General features: G+C 54.5%; 3 protein-coding genes across 3 annotated transcripts; all 3 read left to right on the forward strand.

Annotated features, from left to right (window-relative positions):
- Positions 1–2,728: 2,728 nt before the first annotated feature.
- On the forward strand, positions 2,729–6,502 carry LOC136305622 (acetylcholine receptor subunit beta-like). Its single transcript, XM_066208919.1, has 4 exons — positions 2,729–2,798; positions 4,330–4,457; positions 5,606–5,650; positions 6,158–6,502. Exons 1-4 carry the CDS (start codon positions 2,729–2,731, stop codon positions 6,395–6,397), a joined length of 483 nt encoding a protein of 160 aa, XP_066065016.1. The 3' UTR covers positions 6,398–6,502.
- LOC136305626 (acetylcholine receptor subunit beta-like) lies at positions 6,410–11,385 on the forward strand. Its single transcript, XM_066208926.1, has 7 exons — positions 6,410–6,432; positions 6,863–6,971; positions 7,423–7,546; positions 8,124–8,309; positions 8,868–9,091; positions 9,327–9,587; positions 10,864–11,385. The coding sequence occupies exons 1-7, from the start codon at positions 6,410–6,412 to the stop codon at positions 11,002–11,004; spliced, it is 1,068 nt and encodes a 355-aa protein (XP_066065023.1). The 3' UTR covers positions 11,005–11,385.
- A 474-nt stretch (positions 11,386–11,859) lies between these two features.
- SENP3 (SUMO specific peptidase 3) lies at positions 11,860–19,730 on the forward strand. The gene is made up of 11 exons (XM_066208918.1): positions 11,860–11,956; positions 12,887–13,439; positions 13,893–14,144; positions 14,586–14,697; positions 15,224–15,371; positions 16,225–16,272; positions 16,359–16,436; positions 16,917–17,054; positions 17,529–17,612; positions 18,055–18,105; positions 19,526–19,730. The coding sequence occupies exons 1-11, from the start codon at positions 11,903–11,905 to the stop codon at positions 19,634–19,636; spliced, it is 1,629 nt and encodes a 542-aa protein (XP_066065015.1). The 5' UTR covers positions 11,860–11,902; the 3' UTR covers positions 19,637–19,730.
- Positions 19,731–20,501: the final 771 nt, after the last annotated feature.

A 20,501-nucleotide genomic window follows, 5' to 3' on the forward strand; every position in this document is an offset into this window, starting at 1 on the left:
CTCCGGGAGCCCGAAATTGGGGATGGGAACCCAAAAATCCCCACCGGGAGCCTGAAATTTGGGATGGGAACCCAAAAATCCCCATTGGGAGCCCGAAAATTTGGGATTGGGAGCCCGAAATTGGGGCTGGGAACCCAAAATTCAGGATTGGGAGCCTGAAATTGGGGCTGGGAACCAAAAAAAGCCCCATCGGGAGCCCGAAATTTGGGATGGGAACCCAAAAATACCCATCGGGAACCCAAAATTTGGGATTGGGAGCCCGAAATTGGGGCTGGGAACCCAAAATTTGGGATTGGGAGCCTGAAATTTGGGATTGGGAGCCCAAAAAGCTCCACCGGGAGCCCGAAATTTGGGATGGGAACCCAAAAATCCCCATCGGGAGCCCGAAATTTGGGATTGGGAGCCCGAAATTGGGGCTGGGAACCCAAAATTTGGGATTGGGAGCCCGAAATTGGGGCTGGGAACCCAAAAATCCCCATCGGGAGCCCGAAATTTGGGATTGGAAGCCCGAAATTGGGGCTGGGAACCAAAAAAGCCGCATCGGGAGCCCGAAATTTGGGATTGGGAGCCCGAAATTGGGGCTGGGAACCCAAAATTTGGGATTGGGAGCCTGAAATTTGGGATTGGGAGCCCAAAAAGCTCCACCGGGAACCCGAAATTTGGGATGGGAACCCAAAAATCCCCACCGGGAACCCGAAATTTGGGATGGGAACCCAAAAATCCCCATCGGGAGCCCGAAATTTGGGATTGGGAGCCCGAAATTGGGGCTGGGAACCCAAAATTCAGGATTGGGAGCCCGAAATTGGGGCTGGGAACCAAAAAAGCCCCATCGGGAGCCCGAAATTTGGGATGGGAACCCAAAAATCCCCATCGGTAGCCCGAAATTGGGGCTGGGAACCCAAAATTCAGGATTGGGAGCCCGAAATTGGGGCTGGGAACCAAAAAAGCCGCATCGGGAGCCCGAAATTTGGGATGGGAACCCAAAAAAGCCGCATCGGGAGCCCAAAATTTGGGATTGGGAACCCAAAATTGGGGCTGGGAACTCAAAATTTGGGATTGGGAGCCCGAAATTGGGGCTGGGAACCCAAAATTTGGGATGGGAGCCCGAAATTGGGGCTGGGAACCCAAAAATCCCCATCGGGAGCCCGAAATTTGGGATGAGGATCCCGAAATTCGGGGTTAGAACTCCGAAATTCGGGAGGGAGACCTGAAATTCGGGCTTTGGGAGCCCAAAATTTGGGAGTGGGAGGCCAAGATTGAGGATTGGGAATCCGAAATTTGGGAGTGGGGGTCCACAATTTGGGTTGGGAATCCAAAAAATCTGAGACCGGGGAGCCGGGATTTGGGAGCGGGAGGCCAGAATTTGGGGTCAGGCCCCTGAAATTTGGGACGAAGACCCGGAAACGTCGGGGGCGGGGAACGCAGAATTTGGGAGGGGGTTGGGTGGGATTTTGGGTGGGATTTTGGGCGAAATTCGGGCGAATTTTGGTGACATTTTGGTGACATTTTGGGGGGTTTTGGGTGGGATTTTTGGGAACTCGGGGCTCTCTCTCCTCCCCCGTTTCGGGGAGGGGTCGGAGCCCCCCCGTGACCCCCGGTGACCCCGCCCCTCCCCCACAGTGGCGCTGTACCGGGAGCCGTCCCTGCACGAGGTGGAGGAACCCCCGGGGACCCCTCCCCCACCCGGGACCCCTCCCCCACCCGCCACCCCTCCCCCCCCTCCGGGGACCCCCCCCGGTGACCTCTGACCTCTGAGCTGTGACCTCTGACCCCCCCCCCCCCAAAACAAACCTGCACTGAGACCCCCGGGGGGGGCCCCCCCAAAACCCCAAATGTCACCCCCCCCAAAAAAACCCCCCAAACCCCCCAAAAATCCCCCCCAAAAAAACCCCCCAAATCACCCCCGAGAACCCCGAAAATCCACGAGAAAAAAACCCGAAAATTCCTCCCGAAAAAAAAAAAACCCCAAAATCGCCTGGAAAAAAAAAAAACCCTGGGAAAAAAAAAAAAAAATTCAAAATCGCCCCAAAAATCCCGGGAAAAAAAAAAATATCCGAAATCGCCCCAAAAATTCCGGGAAAAGCCCCCAAAAAATCCCAGAAAAAAATCCCCAAAATCCCCAAAAAAAACCCCCAAAATCCTCCCCCAGAAAACCTGCACTGAGACCCCCCGGGGGACCCCAAACCCCCCAAATTTCCCCCAAAACCCCAAATTTCCCCCCCAAAAATCCCCCCCGGGCACGTGGGGACCCGAGCCCCCCCCCACAGGCCACGCCCCCTTTCCACCGACCACGCCCCTCGTTCCCCCGATCACGCCCCTTTTGTACGACCCCCACACTGTGCGAGCCACGCCCCCCCGAGAGCAATAAGGGCCCGCCCCCTCCCGGGCGAGGCCCCGCCCCTTTCTGCATGATTGACACCCGGCCCCGCCCCTCAATAAACACCAGTTTGTACCAGTTCGGACCAGTGTCGGCCGGTTTGGGGTGGGCGGGGCCAGAATTCGGCGTGGGCGGGGTCGGAACGTGGAGGCGTGGTCAGAATTTGGGGTGGGCGTGGTCAGAATTTGGGGGGGGGGGTGTCAGAATTTTGGGGCTGGGGGGAGGGGCCGGGGTCAATCCCGGGTCAGTTCCGGGGGGGGAGGGGCGGAATTTTCCAAACCCCCCCCCCTCCCCCTCCCGCCCCTCCCCCACATCCGGAGCAGGTGCGGCCGCCCCTCCCCCACTCCGGCCATGGCCGCCTTCAGCCTCGGAGCCCCCCCGACCCTCCTCCTCCTCCTGCTCCTGCTGCTGCTGGACTCCGGTACCCCCGGGACCCCAAATCCCCAAAATTTACCCCAAAATCCCCCAAATTTACTCCCAAATCCCAAAAATTTACCCCAAATCCCCAAATTTACTCCCAAAACCCAAAAATTTACCCCAAAATCCCCAAATGTACCCCAAAATCCCCAAAATTTACCCCAAAATCCCAAAATTTACCCCAAAATCCCCAAATTTACCCCAAAATCCCCCAAATTTACCCCAAAATCCCAAAATTTACCCCAAAATACCCCGGGAGTCTTTCCCTTAAAATACCCCAAAAATTCCCCAAATTTACCCCAAAAAACTTTCCAGGGAACCCCCAATCCCCCCCGGGACCCCCGAAATCCCTTTGAGACCTCCCCGAATCCACCCTAAACCGCCCCAAATCCCCCTCGGGACCCCCCAGGACCCCCCAAACCCCCCAAATCCACCCCAAACCCCCCAAATCCCCCAAATCCCCCAAATCCCCCAAATCCCCCAAATCCCCCCAAATCCCCCCAAATCCCCCAAATCCCCCAAATTCACCCCAATCCCCCCAAATCCCCCCAAATCCCCCCAAATCCCCCAAACCCCCCAAATCCACCCCAAACCCCCCAAACCCCCCAAATCCCCCAAATCCCCCAAATCCCCCAAATCCCCCCAAATCCCCCCAAATCCCCCAAATCCCCCAAATTCACCCCAATCCCCCCAAATCCCCCCAAATCCCCCCAAATCCCCCAAACCCCCCAAATCCACCCCAAACCCCCCAAACCCCCCAAATCCCCCAAATCCCCCAAATCCCCCAAATCCCCCAAACCCCCCAAACCCCCCAAATCCACCCCAAATCCCCCAAATTCACCCCAATCCCCCAAATCCACCCCAATCCCCCAAATCCACCCCAAACCCCCCAAATCCCCCAAATCCCCCAAATCCACCCCAATCCCCCCAAATTCCCCCAAACCCCCCAAATCCCCCAAATTCACCCCAATCCCCCCAAATCCCCCCAAATCCCCCCAAATCCCCCAAACCCCCCAAATCCACCCCAAACCCCCCGAATTCACCCCAATCCCCCCAAATATCCCCCAAATCCCCCAAATCCCCCCAAATCCCCCAAATCCACCCAAATCCACCCCAAACCCCCCAAATCCACCCCAAATCCCCCAAATTCACCCCAATCCCCCCAAATTCACCCCAATCCCCCCCAATCCCCCCCAAACCCCCGAATTCACCCCAAATCCCCCAAATTCACCCCAATCCCCCAAATTCACCCCAAATCCCCCAAATCCACCCCAAACCCCCCGAATTCACCCCAATCCCCCCAAATCCCCCCAAATCCACCCCAATCCCCCCAAATCCCCCCAAATTCCCCCCAAACCCCCCAAATCCCCCAAATCCCCCAAATCCCCCAAATCCCCCAAACCCCCCAAATCCCCCAAATCCCCCAAATCCCCCAAATCCCCCCAAATCCCCCAAACCCCCCAAATTCCCCCAAATCCCCCAAATCCCCCAAATCCCCCAAACCCCCCAAATCCACCCCGATCCCCCTCCCCCAGGCCGGGGGTCCCCGGGGCTGCTCCGGGCGCTGCTGGCGCCGTACCGGGCCGGGGTCCGCCCGGGGGGGCCCGGGGGGGTCCCGGTGCCGGTGACCGTGGGGCTGGAGCTGGCCCAGCTCGTGGGGCTGGTACGGGCGGCGGAATCTGGGGGTCCCGGGGGGGTTTGGGGGGCTTTGGGGAGATTTTGGGGGGGTTTTGAGAAGATTTGGGGAGATTTCGGGGGGAATTTTGGGGGATTTTGGGGGATTTGGGGGGATTTTGGGGGGGTTTTGAGAAGATTTGGGGAGATTTCGGGGGGAATTTTGGGGGGTTTGGGGGGGATTTGGGGTTTTTGGGGGGTTTGGGGGGCTTTGGGGAGATTTTAGGGGGGTTTTGAGAAGAATTGGGGAGATTTCGGGGAGAATTTTGGGGGGTTTGGGGGAGATTTGGGGTTTTTGGGGGGTTTGGGGGGATTTGGGGGGATTTTGGGGGGGTTTTGAGAAGATTTGGGGAGATTTCGGGGGGAATTTTGGGGGATTTGGGGGGATTTGGGGAGATTTTAGGGGGGTTTTGAGAAGATTTGGGGAGATTTCGGGGGGAATTTTGGGGGATTTGGGGGGATTTGGGGTTTTTGGGGGGTTTGGGGGGCTTTGGGGAGATTTTAGGGGGGTTTTGAGAAGAATTGGGGAGATTTCGGGGAGAATTTTGGGGGGTTTGGGGGAGATTTGGGGTTTTTGGGGGGTTTGGGGGGATTTGGGGGGATTTTGGGGGGGTTTTGAGAAGAATTGGGGAGATTTCGGGGGGAATTTTGGGGGGTTTGGGGGGATTTGGGGAGATTTTAGGGGGGTTTTGAGAAGAATTGGGGAGATTTCGGGGGGAATTTTGGGGGGTTGGGGGAGATTTGGGGTTTTGGGGGGGTTTGGGGGATTTGGGGGGATTTGGGGGGAGAATTTGGGGAGATTTGGGGTGAATTCGGGGGATTTAGGCGGGTTCAAGAGGAGATTGGGGGGGCCGGAAAGGTTTGGGGGGCGCTTTGGGGACGTTTGGGGGGATTTGAGGGAATTTTGGGGGAGTTCTGATGGATTTTGGGGAATTTTTTCGGGGATTTTGGGGGAATTTTGGAGGTTTTGGAGGGAAAATTCAGGGATCGGGGAAGGTCGATTCAGGGGCGGATTTTGGGGTGGAATTCGGGGGTTTTGGGGGGTTTTTGTTTGGGTCATGACCCCCCCAAAAAAACCCAAAAAACCCCAAACCCCCCAAAAAACCCCAAAACCCCCAAAAATCCGAAATCCTCCAGGATGAGAAGAACGAGGAGATGACGACCAAAGTTTACCTGAACCTGGTGAGAGGATTTGGGGGAAATTCGGGGATTTGGGGCAAATTCGGGGATTTGGGGCAAATTCGGGGATTTGGGGCAAGTTTGGGGGGTCCTGGTGGGTTTGGGGGCGGATTTTGGGGAATTTCGGCGTTTTCGGGGGTGGATTTCGGGTGGAATTTTGCTGGTTGGTTTTGGGGTTTTTGGGGGGTGAATTTTGGGGTTTTTTTGGGGGGCAGATTTTGGTTTTTTTCGGGGTGGATTTTTTGGGTTTTTTTGAGGTGGATTTTGGGTTTTTTGGGGGGTGAATTTTGGGGTTTTTTGGGGGTGGATTTTGGGTTTTTTGGGGTGAATTTTGGGGTTTTTTGGGGGGTGGATTTTGGGATTTTTTCGGTTGGATTTTGGTTTTTTTCGAGGTGGATTTTGGGGGTTTTCGGGGTGGATTTTTTTGGTTTTTTCGGGGCAGATTTTGGGTTTTTTCGGGGTGGATTTTGGGTTTTTTTGGGGTTCCCCAATAATTCCTCGTCCCCCCAGAGCTGGCGGGACCCTCGTCTGTCGTGGGAGCCGCGAGACCACGGCGGGGTGACGGCGCTGCGGGTGCCGGCCCAGCACATCTGGCTGCCAGATGTGGGGCTGGACAACAAGTACCGGAGAAATGCGGGAATTCTTCGGGAATTTTTCGGGAATTTTCGGGAATTTTTCGGGAATTTTTCGGGAATTTTGGGGGGGAATTTTTTGGGGGAATTTTTTGGGGGATTTCTTTTTGGTTTTTGAGAGTTACAAGGGATGTTTTGGGGGGTAATTTTGGGGCGTTTGGGGATATTTCGGGTCCTTTTCGGGACTCTTTGGGGATTTTTTTTTTCTCTGTTTTTGGGATGTTTTGGGTGGTTTGGGGTTTTTAAGGTTCATTTGGGGGTTTTTTTTTTGTTGTTGTTGTTTTGGGGGGGTTCCAGTTTTTTGGTTTGTTTTCGGGGGTTTGGGGCTGGGGATTTTTTGGTTTTTTTGGGTTTTTTTTTGTTTTGTTCGGTTGTTTTTTTTCGGTGGGATTATTTTGGGGTTTCTTTTTTTTGGGGGGGGGGTTTCAATTTGGGTTTTTTATTTATTATTTTGGGGTTTTTTTCGGGGGAGGGAGGCTGTTTTCGGGTTTTCTTTGTTGCTGTTTCTTTGGGGATTTTTTGTGTTTTTTTTAGTTTTTGGGGATTTTCCGTGTTCCCGTGACCCCTTTTCCCCTTTCCGCAGCAACGACGGGGAGTTCGGGGTGTCCCTGGGGGTCCGCGCCATCGTCACCTCCGACGGCGCCGTCACCTGGAGACCCCCGGCCCTGTTCCGCAGCCGCTGCCCCATCAGGGTCCGGGTTTGGGGGAATTTGGGGAAATTTGGAGGGTTTGGGGCAATTTCTGGGGATTTTGGGGGATTTTTTTTGGGGATTTTTGGGGGGATTTTTTGGGGGATTTGGGGGGATTTTATTTTTTTTTTTTTTTTTAAGGATTTTTTGGGGATTTTTTTAAAGGGATTTTGGGGACGTTTGGGGGGTTTTCAAAGTGACTTTTTTTTGGGTTTTTGGGGGGTTTTTGGGAAGGTAGTCTGGGATTCTCGACAGGGATTCTTTGGGGTTTTTGTGGGGGCTTTTTGCAGGGATTTTGGGGGTTTCTTGGGGGCGGTTTTTAGGCATTTTGGGCCGATTTTTAAATTTTTTTTTTTTTTTATTTTGGGGGGATTTTTTTTTTGTTTGTTTTTTTAACGGGATTTTTTTGGGGTCAATCCCGAGGATTTGGGGATTTTTTTTTTCCTCCCCCCAGGTGTCCCATTTCCCCTTCGACTGGCAGAACTGCTCCCTGAATTTCCGCTCGGGCACCTACGGCCCCGCCGAGCTGCGGCTGCGCCCGGGGGCGGCCCAGGTGCTGCTGCCCCCCGACTTCCAGGGTCAGGTTTGGGGCGAATTCCGGGGATTTGGGGCCTTTGGGGGTCCCAGGTGTGTCTCGGGCTGCCCCAGGAGCGGTTTGAGGTTTTATTTATGTCGGGTTTTGGCTTTTTTTATTTTCAGGGTTTCTCAGGGGGGTTCTTTGGGGTGGATTTTGGGGGTTTTGGGTTTTTTTCTTGTTGTTTTGGTTTTTTTGGGGGGTTTTTTTGTTGTTTTGTTTTGTTTTTTGGGGTTTCCAGGTAGATCTCGGGGGTTTTTTGGGTGTATTTTGATTTTTTTTTTTTTTAATCGGTTTTTTTGGGGGTTTTTGGGGTGGATTGGGGGGGGGCTTGGGGCGGGGAGACTGTGACGATTTTGATGGGAGTTTTTTGGGGGGATTTCGGGATTTTTTGGGGTCTCACCTGTCCCTCACCTGCAGAGAGCGGGCAGTTGACCCTCAGGGCTGGGTTTGGGGTTTTTGGAGGGTTTTTGGCGTTCCAAGGTGTGTTTCGAGGGGTTTAAACGGCATTTTTGGGGGTCTGGGGGCGGATTTTTGGGGTTTTTGGGTTCTCAGGTGTCTCACCTGTCCCTCACCTGCAGAGAACGGGCAGTGGACGCTGGTTCACCGCTCGGGGGGTCCCTGGGGCCCCCCGGCCTCACCTGTGGGAGTCTCGTTCCACCTGGTGCTGCAGAGGAAGCCGCTGTTCTACCTGGCCACGGTGCTGGTGCCGTGCGTGCTCATCACCCTGCTGGCCGTGGGCGTCTTCCACCTGCCCCCCGACGCAGGTGAGACCCCAAATCCCCGAATCCCCAAATCCCCGAATCCCAAAATCCCCAAATCCCCAAATCCCCGAATCCCTAAAATTCCCCACAGAAACCCCCAAATCCGGGGGAAGTCGGCCCCAAAACTGAGGGGATTGGCCCCAGGTTTGGGGTCTGCTGACCTGTTCTTGTCACATCTGTGTCACACCTGCCCGTGTCCCATTACCTGTGTGTTACCTGTGTCACACCTGGCCAGGTGAGCTCACCTGTGTGTCACACCTGTCCCTTCCCTGTCCAGGTGAGAAGATGTCGCTGTCCCTGTTCACCCTGCTCACCCTGACTGTGTTCTGCTCCTCCTGTCCGTGTCCCATTACCTGTCACTGTCTGTTACCTGTCCAGGTGAGCTCACCTGTGTGTCACACCTGTCACACCTGTCCAGGTGAGAAGATGTCGCTGTCCCTGTTCGCCCTGCTCACCCTGACCGTGTTCCTGCTCCTCCTGTCCCATTCCCTGTGTGTCACCTGTCTGTTACCTGTGTCACACCTGCCCAGGTGAGCTCACCTGTGTGTCACACCTGTCCAGGTGAGAAGATGTCCCTCAGCCTGTTCGCCTTGCTCACCCTGACCGTGTTCCTGCTCCTTTTGGCCGACAAGGTCCCGGCCACGTCGCTGCAGGTGCCGCTGATCGGCCGTTACCTGACGGGCACCTTGGTGCTGCTGGCGCTGGTGGTGGCGCTGAGCGTGGGCGTGCTCAACCTGCACCACCGCTCACCTGGCACGCACGGGATGCCCACCTGGGCTCGGCAGGTGAGGGGGGGACCCGGAAACCCCCGAAGTCCAAAAGGAACCCCGCCCAAAACCGGCGCAGAAATGGCCCAAAACGCACCTGGGCGCACCTGGGCGCGGCCCCGGATGTGCCCCAGGTGGTTCCCGGGGTCTCCCGGTGGGGATTTCGGAGAACGTTTTGGGTTCCCGGGTGGAGTTTTGGGACATTTTGGGGTTTCCAGGTGAACTCTCACCTTCTCCCCTCCCCCCCCGCCAGGTGTTCCTCCATCGCCTGCCCCCGATCCTGGGCCTGCGCCCCTCCCCCACCCCCCTCGGCCCCTCCCCCTCCCCCCAGGGCCCCGCCCCTCCCCCCGTGGGCGGGGACGAGTATTTCCTGCGCCGCCCCTCCCCGCAATCCGCGGCTCCGGCCCCGAAATCCCCGAAACTGGCCCCAAAATTCCCGCCCGAGCTGCGCGAGGCCGCGGCCGCCGCTGACGTCATCGCCCGGAGCCTGCAGGAGAGAGAGAGGAGGCGGCAGGTGAGGGGGGCGCCCCAAAACCACACCTGGGGACACCTGGGGACACCAAAACCACACCTGGGACACACCTGGGGACACCTGGGGACACCAAAACCACACCTGGGGACACCTGAGGACACCTGGGGACACCTGGGGACACCAGGGAGACACCTGGGACACACCTGGGACACACCTGGGACACACCTGGGGACACCTGGGGACACCAAAAACACACCTGGGACACACCTGGGGACACCTGGGGACACCTGGGGACACCTGGGGACACCAGGGAGACACCTGGGACACACCTGGGACACACCTGGGACACACCTGGGGACACCAAAAACACACCTGGGACACACCTGGGACACACCTGGGGACACCTGAGGACACCTGGGGACACCTGGGACACACCTGGGGACACCTGGGGACACCAAAAACACACCTGGGACACACCTGGGGACACCAAAAACACACCTGGGACACACCTAGGGACACCTGGGGACACCAGGGAGACACCTGGGGACACCAAAAACACACCTGGGATACACCTGGGGACACCTGGGGACACCTATGGACACCTGGGACACACCTGGGGACACCTGGGGACACCAAAAACACACCTGGGACACACCTGGGGTCACCTGGGGACACCTGGGGACACCAAAAACACACCTGGGACACACCTGGGGACACCAAAAACACACCTGGGGACACCTGGGGACACCAGGGACACACCTGGGGACACCTGGGACACGTCTGGGGACACCTGGGGACACACCTGGACACACCTGGGGACACCTGGGACACACCTGGGGACAACTGGGGACACCTGGGGACACCTATGGACACCTGGGACACACCTGGGGACACCTGGGGACACCAGGGAGACACGTGGGGACACCTGGGACACATCTGGGGACACCTGGGGACACCTGGGGACACACCTGAACACACCTGGGGACACCTGGGACACACCTGGGGACACCTGGGACACCTGGGACACACCTGGACACACCTGGGACACCCAAAAACACACCTGGGGCACACCTGGGGGGTGAAATTTGGGACATTTTCCCCGTTTCCCCCCCCATTATTCCCCCCGTTATTTTCCTCGTTTCTCCCCCGATTTTCCCGTTTTGTTTTTTTTTTTTTTTCCCCCGATTTCCCGTTGGTTTTTCCCGATTTCCCGTTTGTTTTTCCCCGATTTCCCGTTGGTTTTTCCCGATTTCCCGTTTGTTTTTCCCCGATTTCCCGTTGGTTTTTCCCGATTTCCCGCGTTTTCCCCCCAACCCAGGCGCAGGACGAGTGGCGCGCCCTGGCCATGGCCGTGGACCGGCTCTGCCTGTGGGGGGCGCTGGCGCTCACGGGCGGCTGCGCGCTGGGCACGGGGCTGGACGCGGCGCTGCACCGGCCCCCGGACACGCCCTTCCCATAAAAACCCCGAATTCCCGAAATTCTGGGGGCCCCAGTCCCAAAGAACCCAAATTTGGGGGGGGTCTGAGCCCCAAAAAACCCCCCGAATCCCGAAATTCCCAGAATTTTTGGGGTCTCGAATCCCGAAATGCCAAAATGTTTGGCCCCGCTCCCCCTTTTTCCCAAAAAATCCCCAAATCTGGGAAAGTCCGGATCCTCTTCATCCCCCAAAATTCCCAAATTTCGGGGCTCCCGGAGCCTCTTTTCCCCCCCAAATGCCCCAAATTTGGGATTTCCCCCCAGGTTCCACCCCCGGGAGCCCCAAATCCCCCCGAGACCCTCCGGGGACCCCCCAAAATTCCTCCAAAATCCCCCAAAATCCCAAATAAAATCCTGAACGCCAGAGAGTCACGTGGCTTAAGGGGGGATAAATCCCATGATGCTTTGCGTCACAAAAGGGGAATAAAGTCCATGATGCTTAGTTCGATGAGGGGGAATAAATCCCAAGATGCATTGCGTCACAAGGGGGGGAATAAATCCCATGAACCTCCGCGCGTTGGGGGGAATATATCCCACAGTTCTTTGCGCCTTAAACAGCAGTGAATCCCGGAAAAGAGAATGAATCCCCGAATTCCCGGCGCTTTAAATCGGGATAAAAACCAGAATTTGAGGGAAAACAAATCCCCCCAGTTAAAGGCCGAGCTATCCCATGGTGCCCCGCGGCGGCCCCGCCGTCTCCATGGCGACGGTTTAAAGGTGGAGCGATCCCAGGACGTCCCGCGGCCCGGCCGCTGTCTCCATGGCGACAGCGCAGCCGTAAAGCGCGAGGGCGAAAAGAGAAGGCGTGGCCGAAGTGGAGGCGTGCTCCGAAGGGAGAACGGCGATTGGTTAGAACGCGTCCCGCCTCCTTGCGCTGATAGATGACGTCATCGGCCGGCGCCGGCGGGGAGGGACCCGAGCGCGGCCGGCCCGGGGTGAGCGCGGAGCCCAAAAATTCCCAAAAAAACCCCAAAAATCCCGAATTTATCCCAAAAATCCCGGCCGGAGATGGGGGAGGGGCTCCGGAGAGGCGGGGGAGGGGAAAAGGGAATTTTGGGGGGAAATTGGGAATTTTGGAGGGGGAAAATTGGGGATTTTTTGGGGCAAAAAAAGGGAATTTCGGGGTTTTGATGGGACTTTTCTGGGGGGGGGGAATGGGAATTTTGGGGGTTTGTTTGGGGTCTGAGGGGATAACGGGGATTTGGGGGTTTTATGGGAATTTTGGGAGAATTCTGGGAATTTGGGGGAATTCCGGGAATTTTGGGGGAATTCTGGGAATCTTGGGGGAAATCTGGGGGATTGTTGGGGGGTTTTGGGGGAATCGGTGGGAATTTTGGGAGTTCGATGGAATTTGGGGGGGGATGGAATTGAAACTCGCGGGATTTCTTTGGGATTTTCGGGATCTTACGGGAATTGTGGAGGTCTAACGGGAATTTTCGGGGAGATTTCCTCATGATTTGGGGGGAATTAATGGGGATTTTTGGGATTTCATGGAAATTTTGGGGATTCAATTGGAATTTTTGGGGCTTATTGATAAACGGGGAGGGATGTGATGGGAATTTCCGGGATTTAATGGGAATTTTCGGGATTTAATGATAATTTGGGGACACTCAGTGGGAATTCCGGGAGAACCACTGGGAATGTTTGGGGGTTTAATGGGAATTCGGTGGGAATGTTGGGTTTAGGAGGAATTTATTGGGAATTTCTGGAACTCTGGGAATGTTGGGAGTTGAACGGGAATTTTTGGGGGAATTGACGGGAATGTCGGGAATTACCGTTCCCCAATTTTTTTTAGGTGGGCTGCCCCCCTAATTAACCCCTCCTCCCAATTAACCCGCCCTAATTATCCCATTAACCCTTTCCAGGCCATGAAGGAGGCGCCGCCAAACTCCGGGACGGGGGGCGGGGCCTCTCCCAGCCCCTCCCTCTCCCCTCCCCCTCCCCCCTCGGAGCCGTTTTGGGCGGGGCCAAACCCGGCCCGGATCGGAGGCGGAGTGGGCGTGGCTTCAGAGGGGCCACGCCCTTCCAAGCTGTGGCGGCGCAAGAGCGCCTCCCGGCGGCGGCTGCGGCGCCTCCTGCGGCTCCTCCTGAGCCGGGGCGGGATCTTTTGGGGAAGCCCCGCCCACCGCCGGAAAGGGCGCGGCCTCCACCGCAAAGCCACGCCCCCTCCTCGCAGTTTCCCCGCCTCCAAAACCTCAGAAATGCTGCTGAGGAAAGGAGGGGGCGTGGCCACGCCCACTTTCCCCTCGCCTCCTCTTGTGGCCACGCCTCCTTTTCCAGAGGGGTTTCAGCCTCTCCCCCACCTGCCGCTGCCCCTCCCCCACCCGCCCCCCGCGCTGGGGCTGCCGCCCCTCCCCCCACAGGAGGGGTTTGGGGAGGGGGAGGTGGGGGAGGGGCTGGGGGGAGGGGAGGAGGAAGGTGAGTGAAAAAAGGGGGGAGGGGAAAAGGGGAGGGGCTTCAATTGGAGGGAGGGACTTAAATTTGGGAGTAAAATGGGGAGGAGCCTAAATTTGGGGGTGGGACTTGGATTTGTGGGCGGGGCCATGAAATTTAATTTTGGATATTTGGGGAGGGGGTTAAATTTTGGGGGCGTGGCTTAATTTTTTGGGAAGGGGTTTGAATTTGGGGGCGGGGTTCCCAAATTAGAGGGAGGGGCCTAAATCCCAAACAGTTCCCAAATTTGGGGAAGGAGGAGGAGCCCTGAAATTGTGGGCGGGGCCACAACATTTTGGTGGGAGAGGCCCAAATTTGGGTGTAGGCGGGGCAATTAGCCCGAGGGGTGGGTCCCTAAATAAAGGGGTGTGGCTTAAGGGGGTGTGGTGGCGATTTTGGGGTGAAAAAAGCGAATTTTGTTTTTTTTTTTGTTTTCAGGGCCCCTCCTGAACGGGCTGGGGGGGGGAGGGGCAGGGGCGGGGCCGCTCCTGGGCTGCCCCTCCCCCCCTGGAGCCCCTCCCCCCACCGGCCACGCCCCCATCCTAATCACCAACGTCACCGGAGGAGGCGGGGCAGAGGTTGAGCCACGTCCCGCCGGTCACGCCCCGCTGGCCACACCCTCCGCGCGGGCCACGCCCCCCGGGCAGCCCAGCCCCCCTCTGCGGGAGGAACACGTGACCTGCGTGCAGAGTGAGTGACGTCAGCGGTGACGTCATCAAACGGGGCGGGGATCGGGTTGATGACGTCATGGGGCGACGGAGGTTCGGGCGATGACGTCACCGGGAACGGGAACTCTTCAGGGGTTCGCGCTTCCCCAAATTTCCGGGAATTTTGTGGGTTTGGGGGTGAAATTTGGGGATTTTTGGAAATTCGGTGCGTTTTTGGTGGAACGCTGGGGATTTGGGGAATTCTGTGGATTTCTGGGGAATTTTGTGGGAGTTTTGTGGATTTTGAGTGGAATTCTCTGGATTTCTGGTTGGTTTTCCTGAGAATTCTGGGGGGTTTCGGGTTAAATTTCCCCGAGTTGCGGCGGATCTTTGCGGTAATTTCACGGGGGTTTTTTCCGGGTTGAATTTGTCGGATTTTGGGGGAAGTTTTGCCGACTTTTGGGGGTTTTTGGGGATTTTCCAGGCATTCTGGACGAGTTCCTGCAGGCCTACGGGAGCCTCATCCCCGTCAGCGCCGACGAGGTCGTGGAGAAGCTCGAGGACATTTTCCAGCAGGAGTTCAGCACCCCGCAGAGGTGAGGGGATCTTGGGGAAAATTCGGCCGATTTCGGGGAGCTCTTGGAATTTTGGGGGGTTTTGGGGGGAGTTTTGAGGGATTCCGGCGTTTCTGGGGGCCCGTGGGGGTGGGTTTGGATGATTTTTACGGGATTTCGGGAATCTCTTCGGGAGAGCTTCGTGGCGTGGTTTTGTGGCGTTTTCTCGGGGGAGCTCTGCGGGAATTTCTCGGGAATTCTGTGGGGACCTCACGAGAATTTTGGGGGGGGGGGGACCGATTTTTTGTGCGGCTTCTTCAGGAATTTGCGTGCGACCTTCGGGGAAATTCCGGGACGTTTATTATTTAACGGGGTTTTTTTTTTGGGGGGGGGAAATTTTCTCACCTTTTCCCTTCCTCTTTTCCCCACTCACTCTCTCGTTTTTCACCCCGTTTTCACGATTTTTTTTTTTCTAAAATCCCGTAATTTCCCCCCGAATGCTCTAAAGCCCCGGTGGGCGTGGGACGGCCTGTTCCCAAAGCCGTGTTTTCCGTGTTTCCCGCGGCAGGCGCGGCTCGGTGCAGCAGCTGCTGCAGTCCTACCAGCGGCTCCCGGGCACGGCGCTGCTGCGCGGTTTCCGCGTCAGCTACAAACGCCACGTGCTCACCATGGACGACCTGCAGACCCTCTACGGGCCCAACTGGCTCAACGACCAGGTCGGGGGCGGTTGGGGCGCCGGCAACGATCCGCGGAGTCGGGGCGGTTTAGGGAAATTTTAGGGGAATGGTTGGGATTTGGGGGGGGGGATTGTGGTTTGGATTTTTGGGGGGATTTTTTTGGAATTTTTTTGGATTTTTTTTTTGATTTTTCAGGGATTTTATCTTGATTTTTTTAGAGATTTTTTTTTTTTTAGAGAATTTTTTTGATTCTTTTTTTTCCCCGGGATTTTATTTTGATTTATTTTGATTTTTTTTTTTTAGAGAATTTTTTGGAATTTTTTTTTTTTTTTTTGATTTTTCAGGGATTTTATCTTGATTTTTTTAGAGATTTTTTAATAGAGATTTTTTTTTTTTTTTCCTTCAGGATTTTATTTGAATTTTTTTGGAGATTTTTTTTAGAGAATTTTTTCGATTTTTTTTTTTTTTTTTTTTCTCCAGGATTTTATTTTGATTTTTTGGGAAGATATTTTTGGAGAATTTTTTGGATTTTTTTTTTTTCCCCCTCCCCAGGATTTTATTTTGATTTTTTGGAGATTTTTTTGGACAATTTTTTGGATTTTTAGGGATTTTTTTTTTAGGGAACTTTCTGGTTAAATTTTAGGGATTTTTCCAGAATTTTTTAAAAATTTTTAGAAAACTTTTGGGGGATTTTTTTCCACAACTTTTCAGGGAATTTTTTGGATTTTTTTTTTCATAATCTTTAGGAGAATTTTCGGGAGTTTTTTAGGGAATTTTCGGGATTCTTAAAATTTTCGGGGGGGAGGGAGTTTTTGGGGAATTTCTTTGGATATTTTTGGGAGTTTCTGGGAACGCTTTGGAGATGTTTGAAGAGCCGTTCGCGGTCCCGCAGGTGATGAACATGTACGGGGACCTGGTCATGGACGCCGTGCCCGACAAGGTGAGCGCCGCGGGGGCGTGTCCCAGGTGCGGTGGGCGTGACCAGGGTGGGCGTGGCCCAGGTGTGAGCCCCGCCCCTTTCCCCAGGTCCATTTCTTCAACTCCTTTTTCTACGACAAGCTCCGAACCCGCGGCTACGAGGGCGTCCAGCGCTGGACCAAGAACGTGAGGGGCGGGGCTTAGATGGGGTGTGGCCGGCTGTGGGCGTGGTCACGGCTGGGCCAGGTGTGGGCGTGACTTTAGAGGGCAGAACAGCATCACGGAAACGAGGGGCGGGGTGTAAATGGATGTGGGCGTGACCTCTTTGTGGGCGTGTCCATCTCCTTACCCGCCCCCAGATGGGCGTGGCCTGCCATTACATCCCAATTTTTGACTCGTTTCTGCAAATTTTCCTGAAATTCCTCCAATTTTAACTGGGATTTGGCGGTGGGGTTGGAGTGGGCGTGGCCTCTTTGTGGGCGTGTCCATTTAATCGCTTCCCTAAAGTGGGCGTGGCCTCCCATTAACTCTTTAGTCCCCGCCCCTTTTCGCCTCATTCCCCTCACATTTCCCCAATTTCCGCCGGGATTTTTTTCATGGCGGGTGGGGCGAATGGGCGTGTCCCGCTGTGGGCGTGTCCCAGGCGTGTCCCCGCCCCCCGGGCAGGTGGACATCTTCGGGAAGGAGCTGCTGCTGATCCCCATCCACCTGGAGGTGCACTGGTCGCTGGTGGCCGTGGACGTGGCCCGGAGAACCATCACCTACTTCGACTCCCAGAGGACCCTCAACCGCCGCTGCCCCAAGGTGGGCGGGGACAGGCCTGGCCGCTCCCAAAGTGGGCGTGGCCAGGGTATTCTAATTAGAAAGGGGCATGGTTTGAAATTGGCCGAAAGCCTCAAAATTTTGGGGGCAAAACCTTCGTTCTTTTGGCCTGGGGGAGGTGGGTTAAATGGGAAGGGGCGTGGCTACTAAATCGTGGGCGTGGCCTCTTTTAAAGTGGGCGCGGGCGCTAACTTTGAGGGCGTGACTAAGGGGAAGTGGGCGAGACCAAACACTCAGCAAGGAAAAGTGGGTGCGGCTTTAAGGGGCGTGGTTGGGGGGGCGTGGCTTAGTTATTGACGGCGTGGTGTAAACGCTCTGGGTTGGGACTCTGGGGGCGTGGCTTGGTGTTTGGGGGTGTGGCTTGACGGCAGAACACAGGGTGGGCGTGAACAATGCGACTGTGCCCTATTTGGCCCCTCCCCGACTGACCACGCCCCTTTGGCCCCGCCCCTTCAGCACATCTGCCGCTACCTCCAGGCCGAGGCCGACAAGAAGGAGCGGCCGGATTTCCGCGAGGGCTGGAGGGGAGCCTTCAAAATGGTGAGGGCCGAGCCCCAAAACCGCCCAAAATCCACCCAAAAATCTGCTTTGAGAAAGACCCAAAACCGCCCAAAATCACCCCAAAAATCTGCTTTGAGAAAGACCCAAACCCGCGCAAAATCACCCCAAAAATCTGCTTTGAGAAAGACCCAAAACCGCCCAAAATCACCCCAAAAATCTGCTTTGAGAAAGACCCAAACCCGCCCAAAATCACCCCAAAAATCTGCTTTGAGAAAGACCCAAAACCGCCCAAAATCACCCCAAAAACCCGCCCCAAACCCCCTCAGGTGGCGGCCCTTAAAATCCCCCCAAAATCTCCCCAAAATCCCTTTAAAATTCCCAACAATTCCTTTCGAAACCCCCATTAAAATCCCCCTTGGGAAGCCCCAAAATTCCCCCCAAATCCCTTCAAATTGCCCAAATTTGGGGTTTTTTCCCCCAGAACGTGGCCCGGCAGAACAACGACAGCGACTGCGGCGCCTTCGTCCTGCAGGTCGGGGGCGCCGGGGGAAATTCCCGGGACTTCGGGGAAATCTGGGACAATCCTGGCAAACGGACGGGGAATTGCCGGAATTTGGGGGGAATTTGGAAGGATTTGGGGACTTTTGGGGGAATTTCGGGAGGAGTTTTGGGGGGATTTGGGGTTTTTGGGGGGAATTTGGGGGAATTTGGGGGGAATTTGGAAGGATTTGGGGACATTTGGGGGAATTTCGGGAGGAGTTTTGGGGGGATTTGGGGTTTTTGGGGAGAATTTGGGGGAATTGCCAGAATTTGGGGGGAATTTGGAAGGATTTGGGGACATTTGGGGGAATTTCGGGAGGAGTTTTGGGGGGATTTGGGGTTTTTGGGGAGAATTTGGGGGAATTGCCGGAATTTGGGGGGAATTTGGAAGGATTTGGGGACTTTTGGGGGAATTTCGGGAGGAGTTTTGGGGGGATTTTGGGGAATTTGCGGAATTTGGGGGGAATTTTGGGGGTTTTGGAAGGACTTGGGGGAGTTTTGGGGGAATTTTGGGAGGATTTTTGGGGGGATTTGGGTTTTTTTGGGGAGGATTTGGGGGAATTTTGGGTTTTGGGGGGGAATTGGTGGAACTTGGGGGGAATTTGGGGTTTGGAAGGATTTGGGGGACTTTTGGGGGAATTTCGGGAGGATTTGGGGGGGATTTGGGGGGATTTGGGGTTTTTTGGGGGGATTTGGGGGAATTTGGGTTTTTTGGGGGGGATTTGGGGAGATTTGGGGGTTTTTGGGGGGTGAATTTTGGGTTTTTTTGTGTGGATTTTTGGTTTGTTTTGTGGGGGGATTTTGGGGCAGTTTTTGGGGGCGATTTTATAATTTTTTCCCAACCTTCTAATCCACAAACCTCCCACCAATTTCTAATTTTATTTTTCCTTTTTTCCCTTTTCCCACCCCCAAATTTCTTTCCCTCCCCCCATTTTTTTGCTTTTTCCTCCATTTTTCCCTTTTATTTTGTTTTTCCTCCATTTTCCCCTTTTTTTTGGTTTTTCCTCCATTTTTCCCTTTTTTTTTCTTTTTTCCTCCATTTTCCTTTTTTTTTGTTTGTTTGGGTTTTTTTCCCCCCATTTTTTGGTTTTTTTTTCACTTTTCCCCCATTTTTTCACACTTTCCCCCCTTTTTTTTCCTTTATTTTTTTCTTTTTTCCTCCATTTTCTCTTATTTTTTCTTTTTTCTTTTTTTCCCCATTTTTTTGTTTTTTTTTTCACTTTTTCCCCCTTTTTTCACACTTTCCCCTTTTTTCCCTTTTTTTTTTCTGCTTTTATCCCCTTTATTTTTCCCTTTTTTCCCCCTTTTTTTTCCCCATTTTCCCCCCATTTTCTTCCCTATTTTTCCTCCACTTTCCCCCACCCCCTCACCCCCAAATTTTGCCTTTTTTTTGGTTTTTCCCCCTTTTTTAGTACTGCAAATTCCTGGCGCTGGGGCGCCCGTTCAGCTTCACGCAGCAGGACATGCCCCACCTGCGCCGCCTCATGTACAAGGAGCTCTGCCACTGCCAGCTCGCCCTCTGAACCCCCAAATTCGGGGGGAAATTCCCTCAGGACCCCCAAAAAACCCGAAAAAAACCCCCAAAAATAATAAAAAAAATCGAAAACCCTGTGAAAATCGGCTCAGAAACGACGGGAAAATGAGAAAAAACGGGATTCTCGGGGTAAAAAATGGGGAATTCGGGGGGGAGTTTGAGACGTTTGGGTGTTTTGGGCTAAAAATTGGGGGTTTGGGAATGGTTGGGATCCCAAAAAACCCCCAAACATTCTGAAAACCGCACAAAAATTCACCCAAAATTGAGTTTTTGGGGGGGATTTTGGGGGTTTTGGGACCCCGATTTCTCGAATCCCAGAATTCCCTAAAAGAATCCAAAAAACCTCCAAACCCCCCCAAAATTCCCCCCAAACTGACCAAAACATGAAGTTTTTTTCCAGGAAAATCCCTTTAATTTCTGCCTTAAATTCCCCCAAATCCTCAAAAATCCCCAAAATTCCCCAAAATTCCTTTTTTGGGGGTGGGAATTTTTAATCCCCAGGGAGGAAAACAAAAAAACCCGGAATAAACCGAAGGAAAACGGTGGGAAAAAATGGAAATTTTGGAGCTTTTTTGGATTTTGAGAGGGAAATTTGGGAGGGGGGAGGGGTCGGGGGGAGAATTTTGGACCTCTTGGGTCATTTTGGGGTCATTTGGGTCATTTTTGGGCCATTTTGGGCCATTTTTGGGACAATTTTGGACATTTTTGGGCTCATTTGGGCCATTTTTGGGCCATTTTTGGGCCATTTTGAGCCATTTTTGGGCCATTTTGGGCCATTTTTGAGCCATTTTTTGGCCATTTTGGGTCATTTTTGGCCATTTTTGGGCCAATTTTGGGCCATTTTCGGGACCTTT

The sequence above is a fragment of the Chamaea fasciata genome, unplaced genomic scaffold, assembly GCF_029207755.1.
Source record: "Chamaea fasciata isolate MVZ Bird 193981 ecotype frontalis unplaced genomic scaffold, bChaFas1.0.hap1 SCAF_531, whole genome shotgun sequence".
NCBI classification, from domain to species: Eukaryota; Metazoa; Chordata; class Aves; order Passeriformes; family Sylviidae; genus Chamaea; species Chamaea fasciata.